This window comes from Aspergillus affinis (assembly GCF_023601865.1).
Source record: "Aspergillus affinis strain CMG 70 chromosome Unknown NODE_105_length_128453_cov_87_050859, whole genome shotgun sequence".
NCBI lineage: Eukaryota > Fungi > Ascomycota > Eurotiomycetes > Eurotiales > Aspergillaceae > Aspergillus > Aspergillus affinis.
In genome coordinates this window covers 80871-96193 of record NW_026515886.1, presented here as the reverse complement: position 1 = coordinate 96193, position 15323 = coordinate 80871, and the positions used below count along the sequence as shown (strand labels likewise).

The 15323-nt window shown below is 49.9% G+C and overlaps 4 protein-coding genes across 4 annotated transcripts; 2 read left to right on the top strand and 2 right to left on the bottom strand.

Annotated features, from left to right (window-relative positions):
- Positions 1-171: 171 nt before the first annotated feature.
- On the bottom strand, positions 172-3532 carry KD926_000225 (putative SNARE-dependent exocytosis protein (Sro7); the record flags this gene model as incomplete). The annotated part of the gene is made up of 7 exons (XM_053104161.1): positions 172-197; positions 251-535; positions 612-733; positions 797-1352; positions 1413-2993; positions 3051-3390; positions 3446-3532. 7 exons carry the CDS (start codon positions 3530-3532, stop codon positions 172-174), a joined length of 2997 nt encoding a protein of 998 aa, XP_052952558.1.
- A 1664-nt stretch (positions 3533-5196) lies between these two features.
- On the top strand, positions 5197-10091 carry KD926_000224 (putative cytochrome P450; the record flags this gene model as incomplete). Its single annotated transcript, XM_053104160.1, has 17 exons — positions 5197-5202; positions 5266-5373; positions 5431-5559; positions 5607-5793; positions 5845-5928; positions 5986-6082; positions 6151-6280; positions 6342-6458; positions 6538-6703; positions 6776-7031; positions 7087-7262; positions 7440-7948; positions 8239-8400; positions 8791-8950; positions 9055-9180; positions 9531-9672; positions 9731-10091. 17 exons carry the CDS (start codon positions 5197-5199, stop codon positions 10089-10091), a joined length of 2916 nt encoding a protein of 971 aa, XP_052952557.1.
- Positions 10092-10257: 166 nt separating this feature from the next.
- On the bottom strand, positions 10258-12634 carry KD926_000223 (Zn(II)2Cys6 transcription factor; the record flags this gene model as incomplete). Its single annotated transcript, XM_053104158.1, has 7 exons — positions 10258-10666; positions 10738-10920; positions 10981-11585; positions 11643-11723; positions 11777-12087; positions 12145-12422; positions 12486-12634. The coding sequence occupies 7 exons, from the start codon at positions 12632-12634 to the stop codon at positions 10258-10260; spliced, it is 2016 nt and encodes a 671-aa protein (XP_052952556.1).
- Positions 12635-13162: 528 nt separating this feature from the next.
- On the top strand, positions 13163-14510 carry KD926_000222 (SEC14 family lipid-binding protein; the record flags this gene model as incomplete). Its single annotated transcript, XM_053104157.1, has 4 exons — positions 13163-13407; positions 13468-13609; positions 13681-14046; positions 14115-14510. 4 exons carry the CDS (start codon positions 13163-13165, stop codon positions 14508-14510), a joined length of 1149 nt encoding a protein of 382 aa, XP_052952555.1.
- Positions 14511-15323: the final 813 nt, after the last annotated feature.

The window sequence follows — 15323 nt, the reverse complement described above, 5'->3', positions numbered from 1 at the left end:
CAAGACAAAACCAACGCCAGGAAAGCCAGGGTATGTAGCGGGAAAAAAAGTTGTTTTTTGCTTTCTCAAATCGTTACAACATACGCATCTCCCATAATTGTATTAAGGAGTAGGGCCTGGGATATATTAGGCGCTAAAATAGAAAGGTAGAATAGCGACACCCGGGCAAAATTACAACCCAAATTTAGATCCCAGTACTAGATCATCCATTAGTATGGCTTCGAAATGGACAAATCAGAGTATCACTTACCACCAAGGACGGCTTTCTTCTTCTGATTCGAGACAAATTTGTTGACGTCACGGGCCCAGCCGCTGCTGCTTTCCTCCAAACGCTCCATCTGGTCTCCGGCCGTTCCAATTCTTTCGGTGCGCTCCTGCACTTGGCGCTGCATGTAGGAGAAGTACCCCTCTTCATTGCCTTGCGGAGCTTGGCTGGATGCGGATCTTCCTTCTCTTTCGGTTCGTCGCCTTTCCTGGTCATCGAGGCGCATCTGCTCCTGCATCCGTTTGGAGAGAGGACGATCGGGGCCTCCGACTAGAAGAACAGTGTCAGCATACAGCCTCACAGCCAAAGTAATTACTATAAGATAGAAATAAGACAGGTTTCTTACTAAGGATGTCCATATCCGCGGGAGAAACATATTGGGTGCCGGATATCCATTGAATGTTTGTGATAGTAGGTCGTGGGGGAATGACAGCTTGGACATTGAAAAGTTGATCCTCCGAACGTTTCCTAGATAATCCATCAGTATCTGGTCGGTATTCAGAACAGAGTTTAGTATAAGGGGCCTCATACAAGGGAATTCCAGATCCCCACACGCTGAACAGCCCTATCTCCGAGGGGCCCGTCCAAACCAGGGTCGTGCCGTTGGAAGAAACAGTGGCTTCTGAGAGACGTCTCATATCCACCATGTTGTTGATGGCGCTGCACCCAATCTCTTTGAGACCTGGAATGGAGAAAGCTCGCGTGTTGCCATCGCCAAATAGTCCAACCAAGCTATAACCCCGACCTTCCATCTTGACCACGGCAGCCGAGTCACACAGAAAATCGTCCCAAGACTTATGGGCGCCCTTGGATGTAGCAGGTTTGAAGATCCGGCAGCCAGAAACAGTCACAGCGAGGACAACGCCGTTGGTTCTATTGCCATTCCTCAGGCCAGAAACCGCATTTGGAGTAGCTAGAGCAAGCTCGCCGCTTTCTGCATCAATGGGATTGATCTTGATGACCTTATCATCTAATGGGATTGAGCCAGCAAACGAGGCCTCATAGGCTCCATTGCTGCCCGGAAGGATCTTAAAGGTAGCGAAATTTCCTCGATTCGTGCCGACAAAGCAGCAAATGCTTGAATAGTCTGTAAAATATAGTTAGCGTGCATTCATCACTGGAAAATATTTTGAGCCCTGATTCTTACCCTCGCCTTCCAAGGTCATTACACCGAATTCAATGCTTGTAGGCCACTCTGGGGGCGCTTCCTCCGGAGAACGGGACTTGAGGAAACTGCTCCGTTTACTGGGTTTCGTGAGCTGCGAAAGGGTTGCAGTGTGGATGACTGCTGGTCCGCGCAAATCGATGATGGCCAAGCTGCCGCCTTCAAAGCCCGCCGCGACGAAACCAACCTGGCTGTGTTTCAAAGCAGTGACCGGGCCCTGCTGCATGTTCAAAAGGGTTAGAGGAAGAATTCCTTGTTTGAGTCCAGGATCGGTCCGGTGAGTGATGTTAGTCAATTTTCCTGCCCCTTCATTGGCTCCAGCAGGCCCCTCGTTGCCAAAGCTTCGATTGTTGCCCCATCTGAATACCACAACCTCGCCGGTCCGGAGACCAACCGAAAGCTCGCCAGTTGAACCACCCAGAGCCATCTCAGTCACTTCAATCCCGCCGACTCGGCCAACAGCACGAGCCAAGTCGACCTGGATGACGTCGCCATTTTCAATCTCGTCGTCATGGCCCACGTCCCACAGACGAACAGTACCGTCCGCATGTGCTGTTGTGATTATGCTGCGATGTTCAAATCGCTTGAGGGTCTTATGCGCTTCTGCGCCCCCGAGAAGGAACTTTGGTCCTTGCGATCGCCTCTCCTTCAAGCCCAACCAAGCAGAGCGGTCCACGGGCGTCAAAACTATTTTGTTGACGAAGGGATGAACAAATGAAAGGGAGGGATGAAGCATATTCGTAGGGGTGATCGGATGGCCACTCGGGAAACTCATAGTGATCAATTCGCCCGAGGAAAGTAGAGAGATAAGGGCAATGGGGTCATGGCAGCCAGCGTAGTAAGGAGAGGCTCGCGGGATAAGGCAAAAGTCGACAACCTCCGCACCCGGTGGAGTCGGGAGGTTCATAATCTGTCGTGGTGTCTCGAAATATCGAGAAAGAATAGCCCAGGATGACGTCTGATAATTGGGAGTCGGGCCCAAATCCAAAAACGTAAGTCCCTTGTTGGACTCGGCTTTCGGGCGACCACCGGCGATCAACAGCCCGCTGTCATCGCCATTCTCCTTGACACACCAAGCAACACGAGAAATAGGGTCCTTCAGACCAACAGCACCACCGGATGAGAGTGGTCGTTCTGGGCCAGCGCCCGGCTGGTCGATGTTGGCATCTTGGATCGATCTGGCCATGATCCTACGTCCATCCTTTGTATCCCAAAAGACAAGGCTGTTATCATCGTGAACAGTCAGGATGAAGATCCCATTCGGATGCCACAGGGCCTGGGTCAACCTCGGCCTGCGCGGTTCGTGTGCCGGGACCTCGCCGTTTCCACCGAAGGCGCCTTGGGGGACCTCATATTCAAAGTATTTCTGTGCGACGTTCTGTTTAAAAGAGAACGTCACAGCACCTTCAGGATATCCAACAAGAATCTTTCCAATATCGCGGGGCGAGAAGGATAACGCAAGGACGGGGCAAAATCGGGCTCTTGGGTTGCGCGAGGCCCAGAGGTTGGGGATTTTGAAAGGCGTCAGAGACTCGCGGTCGAGGTCGTAAGCGATGATGTCACCTGCACGAATATATCAGCATCGCCTGAAAGGTCCTCCGTATTGCGGCGTAGTATTACCATTTTGTAAACCAATGAATGCATAGTCCAGGCTCGGATCGGTCAATACCGCGCTGACATGATTCGGAGGAGCATAAGAGAAGAGGGTTTGTCGCGTTTCCAGGGAATAGACCGAGATTTCGCTCTTGGAGTCCACGCTTATGAGTTTATTGGCGCAAAACTGGAGGAACTTGGCCGACGCCTTTCGGGGGAGCGAAAAGGTGACCGACACCCGGCGCTGGCCGAAGACATAGATCTGCCCACTTCCAAATTGTGTATCGCTGGTACCGATGGCAAGGAGGGACTGGACGGGATCGTAGGCGATAGCACTGATCTGGGAATTGACGCCGTAGCGGGCAAACTGCGAGCGCGTTAGCAACGGAGGTAGGCGGGAATGTGGATGCCTGCGGGCGTACATCGTCGAGAGCAAACAGATCCGGCGACAGGCCCTCTGAGAAATCCTTCTGAATGCCAGCCTGCTTGGCCCTTAGAAAGTGCGACATTTTCGGTAGATTTTAAGCTCCGTGGTCGGGCACGAAGAAGGAGGTTGAAGGAAGAGAAGGAGGAAAAACCCAAGGAGGGGGAGGTCTGGTAGGGAGCGGAGCGGAGACCCCACAAAGCCGCGGCTGCCTTGACGCCTTGGCGTTTTCGGAGTTTACAGACCGGTGAGCATTGCTGCTTTCCACACGACTGCGCCTGGCACCTCTACATGAATGGGCTTTTGAATATCATTGAGTCTTCGAAAATACTTCACAATTATCCAAGCGCCCCTCTCTGCGGAATGATCAGGGATTGACGAGCGACCTACCAGTCTCCATGAGGGTGTTGGTACACAGGGACGTACTCTTCCGCCTGGCCCGGGGTTCGACCTCGCTTAGTCATCACTTAGTAAGCTAGATATCTTAGATAACTAAGTGGCCACACCGGCCAATAACTACAGAAAACATCCATCGCTTCCACAGAGGGAACATATCACGTGATTTGGCTGTCTTCCACGTGATTGACCATCGGCATTTGGGGTGCCTGAGGTGCCAAATGCCAAGCCTTCGTCGGTTCCCTTCCAGGTATACAACTCTACAAATAAGGGATAGAGGATCTTTTCTTCTATAAATTCAGCTACAGAAGGACCTGGTCAAAAAAGTCGATTTGCCAACAACATAGGACACGTTAATTGGAGGTTGAAAGACGAACTCTCATGGTCAGGTGGGGATCTCTTAAGTGTGGCGCCCAGACCCTTGACACCGTTGCATCGCGTAAGGACGTATCGTATATTGGCCCTAGTGCCCCGTCAGATTCGAAACTCCCTTGTATAGACCCATCCAACTAACATATGATTATCGTTTGGGCCAGGGTTGATGATCCTAGCAAGCACGCGAAAGTGCCACCACAAAATGTTCGTGTAGCTGACAAGCCCAACCGCCCCAGAGACCAGGGTATGTTCTTAGGCTGATTCGTGCGACTTTCCTGCTCCACTTGAGAGAACTGGAATGTGTTGGACCGAGAGCCTCCATTGGCAAAGCTGTACAGGCGAGGGGCTGACTAGCATGAAAATATGAGCCCCCAAGTTTGGCGCCAGGCAGATTAATGCATGACAGACGTGACGATGATAGCCCCCGAGTGATCCCGGAGTGGCCAGGATTGTGTGGGCGATACGCGCAAAATCTGATGGTCAGACATAGCAAGTACAGCTTCGGATTTCCCCGTCCAGTCTTTCCAACAATAAGCTGAACATTGAATTGCTCCAACATGGCTCTATTTTCTTGCTTGACCCCGAAGAATTCACAAGGGACGGAGCATATGGCCCTATCATAAGGGCCGGCCCCCTAGGCTGAATAGACTATATCCTCATGTGCAGTACTCGAATAAGGAAAGAGTCCGAGAATCGACCCAATAGTTGTGGTTGTATTCTGGGCGTAGTTGGTCGTTTTCGTTGTTTGTTTGCTCGGTATAGTAGGATTCATATCCATGAGGCCCCAATTCGTATTGTAGATTGCAGGTTAGGATGAAGTTATACCAGACAAGAGTACTGTTGGTTCTCATCTATAAGAAGGAAGGATACCAATTACCATTCTGTTTGAATCTTTGATGGTGTTTGCAGGCTTAAAAACATTTACTGAATTGATATCCCTTCATCTTCTATTAAAAGGCCAGCCAATCAGGAGCAAAGATGATGGTGAGCTTTAGCGACTCTGTTAGGAGTATTCTTTTGCTATGCTGACCTCCGTCTTCAAACCAGAACGCTCGGTATCTCTTCATGAGCACCTTCGCGGTATTTAGGAGGTACATACAGGCATGGACATATCTTTTCTCCGGCCCTGAGAAGATCCACACAAAATATAACCAGGTCAGATTTTGAAAGACCATTCCTCACGCAATGAAATACTGACGAAATTATCCAAAGGCCAAGGACAAACCATTCGAGATTGTTGCTCCAGACACCCGGTATTTGTTCGTGTCATCTCCCAAGCATATCAAGGAGATAGAAAAGGCGCCAGAGAACGTCCTCTCCCTCTACGTCGCCTCAAGCCATGTTAGGATATACTCCTTTCTGAGCTGGATCATGCTAACTTATTGTAGATGCTACAAGCTCAATACACTATGCACGGATTCAACTGGGTCGATGGCAAAGGGGCAGCTGAATTCGGACTTGCACGAGCTTTGCGTACTGTTTTGACACGCAACATTCCCCAACTTCTTCCGGATCTCACAAGGGTAGTTCAACAACGATTTGCTGATCTCCGGATGGAGCATTCATTAGTCAATGGTAAGATCTACCATGAGGAATTGAGCCGAGTTAGTGATTAACTAGAGCTAGGTGTGCGGCAATCCCCAGTATACGAGATGATTCTCGAGCTTGTGGTCGTATCCAACGCATTGTCATTTTTTGGTCCCGAGCTAGGTACGTCGTTGTGTTAGCTGATGTTTGCGAAAGAGCTGTCGTACTAACTCCAAACAGCGAAAAACCGTTCATTTCTCAAGGCGGCCGTGGTCTACGTTGAGGAGACTATGGTGGGTGCCGAGGTGATCCGATTGATGCCGAGGTTTCTCGCTCCGTAAGTGTACCAGGCCTCAGTTTATATTGGAAGTGGGAAGAGTATTTCTCTAACATACGATCACATAGTCTGGTTGGTCGTATAATTTCCAGTCGATTTCGTGCTCAGGAGACGGTGTATAACGTCCTACTCCGTGTCGTCGAAGAGCGATGTCGCCAGAGAGACATGGGCAAGCTAGGCCATGAGATTGAGAACCATGTACGGCACCCGGAATTCCTACATTATGATTGAATGAGAAGATTCTAATTTTAATGATTAGGCCGATTGTATCCAGTGGATGCTTGAGAACTCGCCACATGAGAAGTCATACTCACCCACCCGTATCGTCCACGAATTGATCGCGATCTGGTTTGGTTCTGTACATGGACTGGCAATGGTAGGGCAATTTTCCTGGAGCAAGATCTGCGAAGTTCGAGACTGACCATCTATGCCCATTGAATTATTCATTCACACAGACACTCACATTTGCCATTCATGACCTTTGTCTACATCCGGAATATGTTGACCCTCTCCGAAGTGAGATCGAAAGCCAATTTGATGGTTTCCAGAATACCGGAAAGGGTCTTCCTCTATTAGAAAGCTTCATCAAAGAATCTGCCCGTCTCACCCCAGTTGAATCTTGTAGGTGTCTCCTTGAGTGCTTCAAATTAATCCGTGCTTTCTGTATAGGATAGGCATTAACAAGAGAACCAGTGAGCACCCGCCGCCAAGCCGTCCAAAGTTTTACGTTCTCCGACGGGACCAAATTAGCGGCTGGAGATTGGACGTGTACCCCTGTTGGCGCGATGATGCTAGATCCAGGCAGCTACCCAGAGCCTTCGCAATTTAGCGGGTTTCGATTCGCGGATCCCGGCTTGCTCCAGGGATCTCACACGCTTCAACCGCGACCGTCCAAGTTGACCGACGTGAGCGAGACGTGGCAGATGTGGGGGACAGGACGCATGGCTTGGTAAGTAATGGTCTCGTCATTCAGTATGCTCTCGCTGATAGGAAACGTCGCAAAGTCCCGGTCGATTTTATGCCGCCGCAGTGATGAAGGTGGTTCTCTCACAGATCATCCTAGGATATAACTGTAGTCTGGTAGATCCCGCAGCTCCTCGATTTCATATCTGGCGTTCCAACATGGTGCCTCGAAAGGCGACCAAGGTGGTTTTCGAACCCCGAGAGAAGGGAGTGAAAGGTTGGTCTTGGTGATCGGTAACGGTGGATATGTTTATATGTTTGTTCTGTTTGCCGTGTTTGTTTTTGATCTCCTCTCAGCGTCAACTTTTTCTTTTTCTTTTTCAATGAACCAACCCCACAGGATCTGTACGGAGTAATCTTAAGAGCCAAATTGTTAACTTCCGTTTCTTTGCAGCAATGGACATCTCCCCAATATCTAAAAAACTTTCCCCAACCCCCACAGCATTCCCAAATTGCTGTCTCTCCATCTCCACTACCCTACTATCCCACCTCGCCTCTCTTCTCCCCCAAGTCCCCTCCTTCACTATATCAATCGGTAGTGGATCCGGCCTCCTCGAAGCTCTCCTCTCCCACCGACACCCAAATGTCTCAGTCGAGGGCGTCGAGGTCAACTCCACTGTGAACCGCTACATCCCCGAACAAAATATGAACACCGTCCACGGGACCTGGGACCTTCATCCCCGTGTCAAAGATGCCGCAGCGTGGATGTTTGTGTATCCACGCGAGCCGAAACTCGTATCTAAGTATCTTGATGGATTTACGGGGGGTGAAGTCAAGGTGATACTTTGGCTGGGTCCGAGAGCTGATTGGGCGGATTATGAACCGTGTTTTCGGGACTCAGAGGTGTTTGCGGATGTTCAGGTGCAGGAGGATGTTGGATTAGCGGAGTTTGAGATGTTGGTTGTTATAAGAAGGAGGGAGGAGGGGTTCGGAACGAATTGATTTCTAAAGGATGGTATGTGAACGCTATAATGAGATTATTTGTGTATAAGTTTCTAAGTGAGAATATTCGACTTTAAATATAAGCGATATCATTACGGTAAAGAAAGAAATAAGAAACAAAAAATAAAAATAAAATAAAATAAAAAAACTGGACAAATAAATCCGTAATTGAATTTATATGGAAAAGCAAAATAGTGTCAACACAACGTCACACCGTCAAAACTACTTCAGAAGTACTCCAAGAAGCGAAGCTGCCTCTTCTCCTCTGTCATCTTGCTAAACTCCTCGACCTCTTTATCCTTGACCGAGAGGAACCACTTCACCAAATCCTCGCCAACCTAGCCTGTCAGAGCCTCGTCCTTCTTCAGACAATTCAGTGCGTCTTCGAGAAGTTCCCACCCTGGGCGCATAAGGTACTCGACGGGTAGCGCCTCCGTCTTCGGTTGGCTGCTGCCGTATATACACTTTCGATTTGGGCATGACCATTCAGGATCCTCGTGTAGAAGAAAGATGGCTCTAATACAAAAATATCTCGCCTGGTTTGATACACAAGTTGCGGCGTACCTAGAAAAAGAACTGTCCGTTACACCAACGCCAAAATTCTTGGAGGCGACACAAGTATCCAAGCGTAAGAAGGTGCCAGTCAAACAAGGCCACGTGGTGTCTTAGGAGGAGGGAGTTCTTCATGGATATGGAGAGAGCCCGCAATATACAGGGTAGCCTCCGCTGGTTGCTCCGCAAAGACTACCTGCGGCTTGTGCGATCAACATTTACGCTTGGTTCTCTCGCTAATCTTAAACCAGTACGTCGATATGCTGTGGAATGTCGATTTCTATGACGATCTCGCAAAGTACGTACCGGGCTACACGACAAGCGACAGGCGGACTACCTTCAAAGCGAAAATCAACCTTCCCAAGGGTGCCGAGAGACCCATTGCCGTGCTTGCAATAAACCGGCAAGAGGGTGCTTGAGCATGCTGAGGGACAGCCAGTATTGTAGAATGCACTCGGGAGGAGAACGTTTGGTTCCAAATCGGCATGGGTAAGGGCCCATGTGCGAGTTTCTAGGGAACTCGGTGCCGGAGTTGCCGTTCCCGCATCTGAAGTGGCTGGATGAGAAGGTGCAGATTGCGTTGCAGAGCGTGATGAAGCCGATGACGTGGAAGCTGGTGACTGCAATGTTCATCTATACCGGTAAGGTCCTGTAGAAGTAATGCTCTATAAGTCTCTAGCCCCTATTAGCAGTTGGTAGATCCACCCGGCTATAGGTATAGTGTCATGTGTTCCGATTGGCTCGTGTCGATGAATTGTTGCCGAGGTACCCTGTCCTCCCATTTACTTGCAATCATCCTTTCTCTCAAGGCGCGCTCATCTCTCTCCCTTTTACTCCCTCATGAAAAGAAAAATGACCCCAACAGATCATTTGAGCCGCCAGATATGTCCTGGGATGCAAATGAATACGAGCCGGCCAGTAACGAAGCGTGCTCTGAGGGCCTGTTCCGAGTGCAGTGTCAGGAAGCGCCATTGCGACATGCTTGAGCTAGGCGGTACGTGCACTTATTCTCGGAGAAATGAGCTACGCTGTGTTGTCAAGTCCAGTAAGCGAAAGAATCTTAAAGGGAAAACGCAGCCTAAGCAGGTAATGAACATTGCTCCCTATCAATATCAGTTTCCGGTTGTTGAGACGTGAGTGTCCCGATATCTACCTACCGTCAAATAGTTGGATAATCTTATAATTTTCTAGTCAGATTCAATCAGTTATATCAGTCGCGCCTTCTGTGAGCCCGGAACTTCCGGTCTGGCATCCCCTGCATTCTGGAGCGCTGGAACTGCGGAGGCTGCTCGACGACCTTGATCTGCCGTACTCGATCCATGAATCCCCACTGTTGGCCACCCAATATCCAGATAAAGCACCTGTGCCTCCACAAGTTGATGGAAACTCGTCGCACGCATCAGCCGCACATTCCAGCTGCAGTCAGCCCGACATCTTGACAAATTGGCAAAGTCTCCCTCCCTCGCCCCGCGAGCCGACCTCTACGCCCCTCGGCTTCGCAATACTTCAGCACAGAGACTCTTGTATAGTTTCCGATGGTGAAGAGCACTAGGCCTCAAATGAGGCAGATACCCGCGTATTAGTCGATTACGTCTACCACATAATAACTGGTTTCTTCGTATTTACATCGCTTCGATTGTTTTCGACTTCTGCATTTCATCCATGTCATATTATCGGACTTTCAGAATGATTCACAGTATTAGTTCAGCTTTGTTCCTTCATTCTCGGTTCCACGTATCCCAGAAATTGAAGATAGAAGCCTCGTCCATCAGAAGGTCAATAAAGTCGTCCGCGGCTACATTGTTATATCCCAACCCATCGATTCCAGGCTCAGCTTCGGTTGCATCTTCAGCCGTACCAGCTGCATGTATAGCCGTAGCATTGGTATTATTGACAGCGGGAGCAGAGTGGCCTAATAATGTGCCCTCGGTGTACTCTGGGAACAGCTGCTGGATGGCCTTTGCGAATATCCCGCGGTATATCGAGGCAACGGTGTATGTCTTTTGAAGCTCTTCCATCACCAGCATGCACATGGTGAGCTTGTTCAGCCGGAGACGCTTGGATAAGGAGTCGCCGCTTCTGCAATTTAGGAGGTTTGTTTGCATTGCTGGGACTAGGAGGGGAGGCCTATTGAAACCCAGATTTAGTAAAAGTATTTCCTGTATTGCTTTCGTCATGAAATCAAAGCAATTACGTACGTCATCGGACCGGAGAAGCCAAGGAGATCGTCTTGTGCAATAGCTTCGACCACAGTGTTTGTATGAGACGCGGCTGCATCGGCCTTGAGCCGCATGCGATGTTGCCAACTCACCTGGCACTGTGGGTCGAGGCCATCGGGTATCACGCTCACGAACGGACGGTAGAAGGTGCCCGATAATGCACTATCGAAGTAAGATTAGCACATGGCCTCTTTCTCAATTAGGAGAATTTGTGGTCTTAACTGGTAATGCAACTGCAGATGATAGATGCTGAAGATGGCGACACGAGACAGATTTGGGTTGTCCTGTTCTGGGACGGTGCATTGCACAATTTTTGATTCCAGGGCCTCGACATCCTGTAGCAGTGGCCTAGGCTTTCCCACCTGATAGTTCATAGTGATAACCTCTCCTAGCAGTATGCTGATTTCGACGTACTTGACCCAGTGTCTGGCCAAATGCGGCAGGTCATCTGGTAAGTAGGATGCCATAGTTTCGTGCATGCGTGTAGTATCGCTTAGGAAATCGTCTGCGGAAGGCATGGGCGTATCGCAGTCGTTAAGATCAATTCGCAACGGCCGGCCCAAAGTCAGGCTCAGCCATCTATCACGCGAAAAACAGCTCCACCATAGCCGTCGCCAGAGGTGTCGCAGGCGATTGGAGACTGAAGAATTGTACTTTGACGAATCTGGGTCGCGATGTAGACCTAACATTTGGCAGAGGCTGATTGCAATGCCCATCCAGTACCATGGCTGTGTGTGCTCGTCCGCTTCGGAATGCCAGAATGCCATCAGAAGCGCAGCTTGCAGAAGAATAATCTTATCCATTTCTCCTCCGTGATTGTACATGCACTTGTGGTGCACTCCAAATTAGCAGAGTCCGAAAGGCCGTAAGGGTTGGCCACTCACATTTGCGCGAGCATACATGGCAGCTTTCATTTCCTTGCGTGATCCATAGCCCTCTTGTTCGTATACATGAGGAGGAACAAACTATAGGCAGTCATTAGTGTATCGGTAATCTAGGCTCATAGTGCGATTCTCACATTAGATGCCACAAAAAAGATGCACCACAGAATTAAGACGTTATGCTCCCCCAGTCGCCCAGCGTGGTGGCAATTGAGGATACTGTCTGGCTCAAGAATAGGCAGAATCGGGTGAACGTGACGAAAATAGGCGCGCAAAAGATTATCGCAGGTTTGGACCGCTGGTATCGTGAAAACACCCTTGATTTGTAAGTATTTTTTGTCCTCTTCGGCCAAATGCACGGAAGGGCTGGAAGGGACGAGAAAGTGGCTTGAGAGCGACTGCTCGGCAACGCAAACATCCAAGGCAGACGTTGGTCCGGTTCCTCCCCCTATGTGGACAGTTAATATCTTCAGGCTTGGAACTTGTCATGCTCGCAGGTGCTCACCCGCGTAGAAGGGCACTTGGCCGGTTTTTTGCGGTTGTCCCAACGCGGCGGCGGCAATCTCCAGCCCATAGCGTTCCTCGCTTTCAACGGGGTCTTGCGGCAAAGACACATCTTTGCGCGGAGATGGAAGTGCGTTGCCAGGTGGTGTCATATGCGGCTCAGGCCCAGAGGCACGCGGCGAGATTTCTTGAGTTCGGTCGCCGCGGCTCGAATTTGGGAAGCTAGCGCTGGAAGGCGTGGGAGGATGCTGGACTCTGGCCATCCGGGTGCGTTGAAGCCTGCACAAACGCTTCCTGTCAGTGCGATTACCGGGCTACGATTACGCATCAGCCGTTGCCCACCTTTCTTGTCTTTTCGGGTCCACGACACACTCAGCGCCGTCCTGCGCACACCCGATGCAGGGGACTCCTGTAATGTTGAGGCTGCATCGCACTTTGCGCTGCCGGCAGGTCTGGCAAGCGATATTCGATCGCTGGTGGCGCCTTGGCATCGATTTTCGTTGCTCGGTGGGCATTATTATGACCAATATGATTTATGAGTGAGACTGTCCGAGGAGGAATACCCTGCTATCCCCAAATTACATGTCATGTCCAGACTTCCTCGGCAAGTTTGGCTTACATAATCCCCGCAGTTCCTCGGTTCGTTTCCCCATCCGTCTCTTACACCACCTGTCCGTGTACTACAAGTGGTAGTTGTACTTGGTTGATCAATTAAGCCCAAGTTTGGGACAAATAAAGGTCAACTTGGGGTTTCAGATTGATGCAGAGTCTCAGATACACTTCGGTATCTTGGTTTCCCACGGTAGCCCGGAACCCTAGAAACCCGAGGTATGGCGACTATATATCCTGTCTACTAAAGACGTCGGTGGCAACCGTTACCTGTGGACCAAATCTTATTCTTTTGAAAATGTTGCATCGGATGAGAAATAAAAGCTGCCAACTGCGAATTGGCAACGATTTTTCGTTCTTGTCTATTATTTGGCTACAGAATTTTGGCACGAAGCGTTACTATATAAGCCATGGTGTTCTGGTTCGGGGTTACGAAGTCGGACAGTGCAGTTCCACTACAAGGAAAAGGGCCAATCGAATCTATGGAGCAAAAGGAGCCCGGCAGCGACTGGCTACGCGGACAGCTGTTCCATTTGACCCAGAAGCAAGAGTGCACTCTCCACGAATTCAAGCATCTTTGTAAGCTCAAAGGGCTTTGCGTACCCGACGACGGAACAGACCAAGATGAAGAGGAATTTGATAATGCGATGCTCTTGTGAGTGACTCAACCTTTCAGCGCGGTTCTATGTAAACTGACGAGTATAACTTCCGCCAGGCGCTTCCTCCGGGCAAATAAGTTCCAACTCCACGACGCGGTAGATCAATTCCAAGCAGTCAGCCGGGCGCGAGCGGAACATGAAATCGAGGCTGTTTACAGACGCATGGATGTGGATTGTTATGAGGAGTCAAGAAAAATGGTTGGTTACACCTCCAGTTCCCCTAGAATCCTGCGACAAGTGAAATGCGCCTAACGTGTTCACCCGGTCAGTTCGCGCAGTGGACAGGCCGACGAGATCATCGCGGTCTTCCAGTTTATGTTTTCCCCCTTCAATACCTGACCAAGGAGAAGATGGACGCCTATATATCCAAGATGTCTTCATCATCCTCTGCGTCAGGACAAATACCCGGCCCTCTCGTGGCCTTCCACGCCTTGTACGAGAACTTGTTACATTTCGTGCTGCCACTCTGCAGCCGCCTCCCCCGACCACACCCAGAGGTTCCCATCACAGCCTCCACCCATATAATCGACATGACGGGGCTGACATTGAAACAATTCCTCGATATAAAACGGTATTTGCAAGCCGCCAGTGAATTAGCAACTGCTCACTACCCCGAGACGCTCGGGCGTGTCTTTGTGTGTCCCATCCTGCCGCAGCTGATCCAATTCGTCTTTGTCTGAGTGGCTATTAACGAAGAGTATAGATTATAGGCGCACCGCCAGCGCTCCGAGTCGCATGGCGATTCGTCAAGCAGTGGCTAGATCCGGAGACTCTGTCGAAAATATGTATCTTTTCGCCGGCGGAAATGCAACAGCGCTGCCTTTTCAAGTACATGCCTGAGACAAGTATCCCAGTGGAATATGGAGGTACGCTGGATTGGAAATGGGGGGATATGCCGGTGTTGGATGAGCCCGGGAGGGCGTTAGCGGGGGGATTATATAGTTTTCAGAAGGTTGGTGGTAGTCAGACCGAAGTATTCGTTGAGGGGCCGGTTGTATGGTCGAGAGGAGGCGGGATGGAAGTGGTGGGAACGGTGGAGGGGAGGAGAAGAGAGCGGGTCATACCTCTTGGGGACAAGGGGCATCTGAGCAATGATTGAACTTGATGGCTTATTTCTGCATTATGTACATACTAATTCGTGAATTCATTTATATGTGCTGGTCCCACCAGCAAGGCTCTGTGTAACAACAGGGTTTGCTTGAAGCGAAAGTGTATATTGTAGATAGATGTATGTCCCTCTTCCCCACATGGGGCTCTGTGAGTTACGCCAGTCAGATACCCGTCACTGAGAGCTGACCCACACCTGCGCCCATATATCAACTATCCTACTGTTTTTCAGTCCAGGTGAATATGGATTGTAAGGGTTCTAAGTATGGTCGAACACCGCTATTCTGGGCTGCAGAAAGTGGACATGAGGGAGTCATCAGATTTCGCCTTGAGGTCAGAAACAGAACCATTCAGCAGCCACTCTTGAGTGATTGTATCTGCACAAGCAGAATGTCATCAAGACGACGGGCCACCCCAGCTATCATGCCGTGCTTGGTAAAGAATTGGCGTCTTTGTTTTTGTTTATCTGCTTGAGATCGAGACCCTTTGTCAAAGCCATGTCATTTGCCTTTTCGATGCTATCCTTCAGCGTTTGAGAATTCACCCACGACTGTTGCCAATCTGCATATTCACTCACAGACATCCAGTGGAAGGTCAGGACAGATTATGGGATTAATGGGTTCCGAAATTGGTTATGGCAACAAGGGTGGGCTACCGGCTGGTATAATCAGCATCGATGGTTGAGGGATTGTGAGGGTAGGAATTGATGTTCATCGCATTGGCTACCAATTCAACCAAGGATTGTCCCGACATCTTCTGCTCTTTCTCACGCCGTTTACAACGTTATTTGCATAAAGTTGTGCAT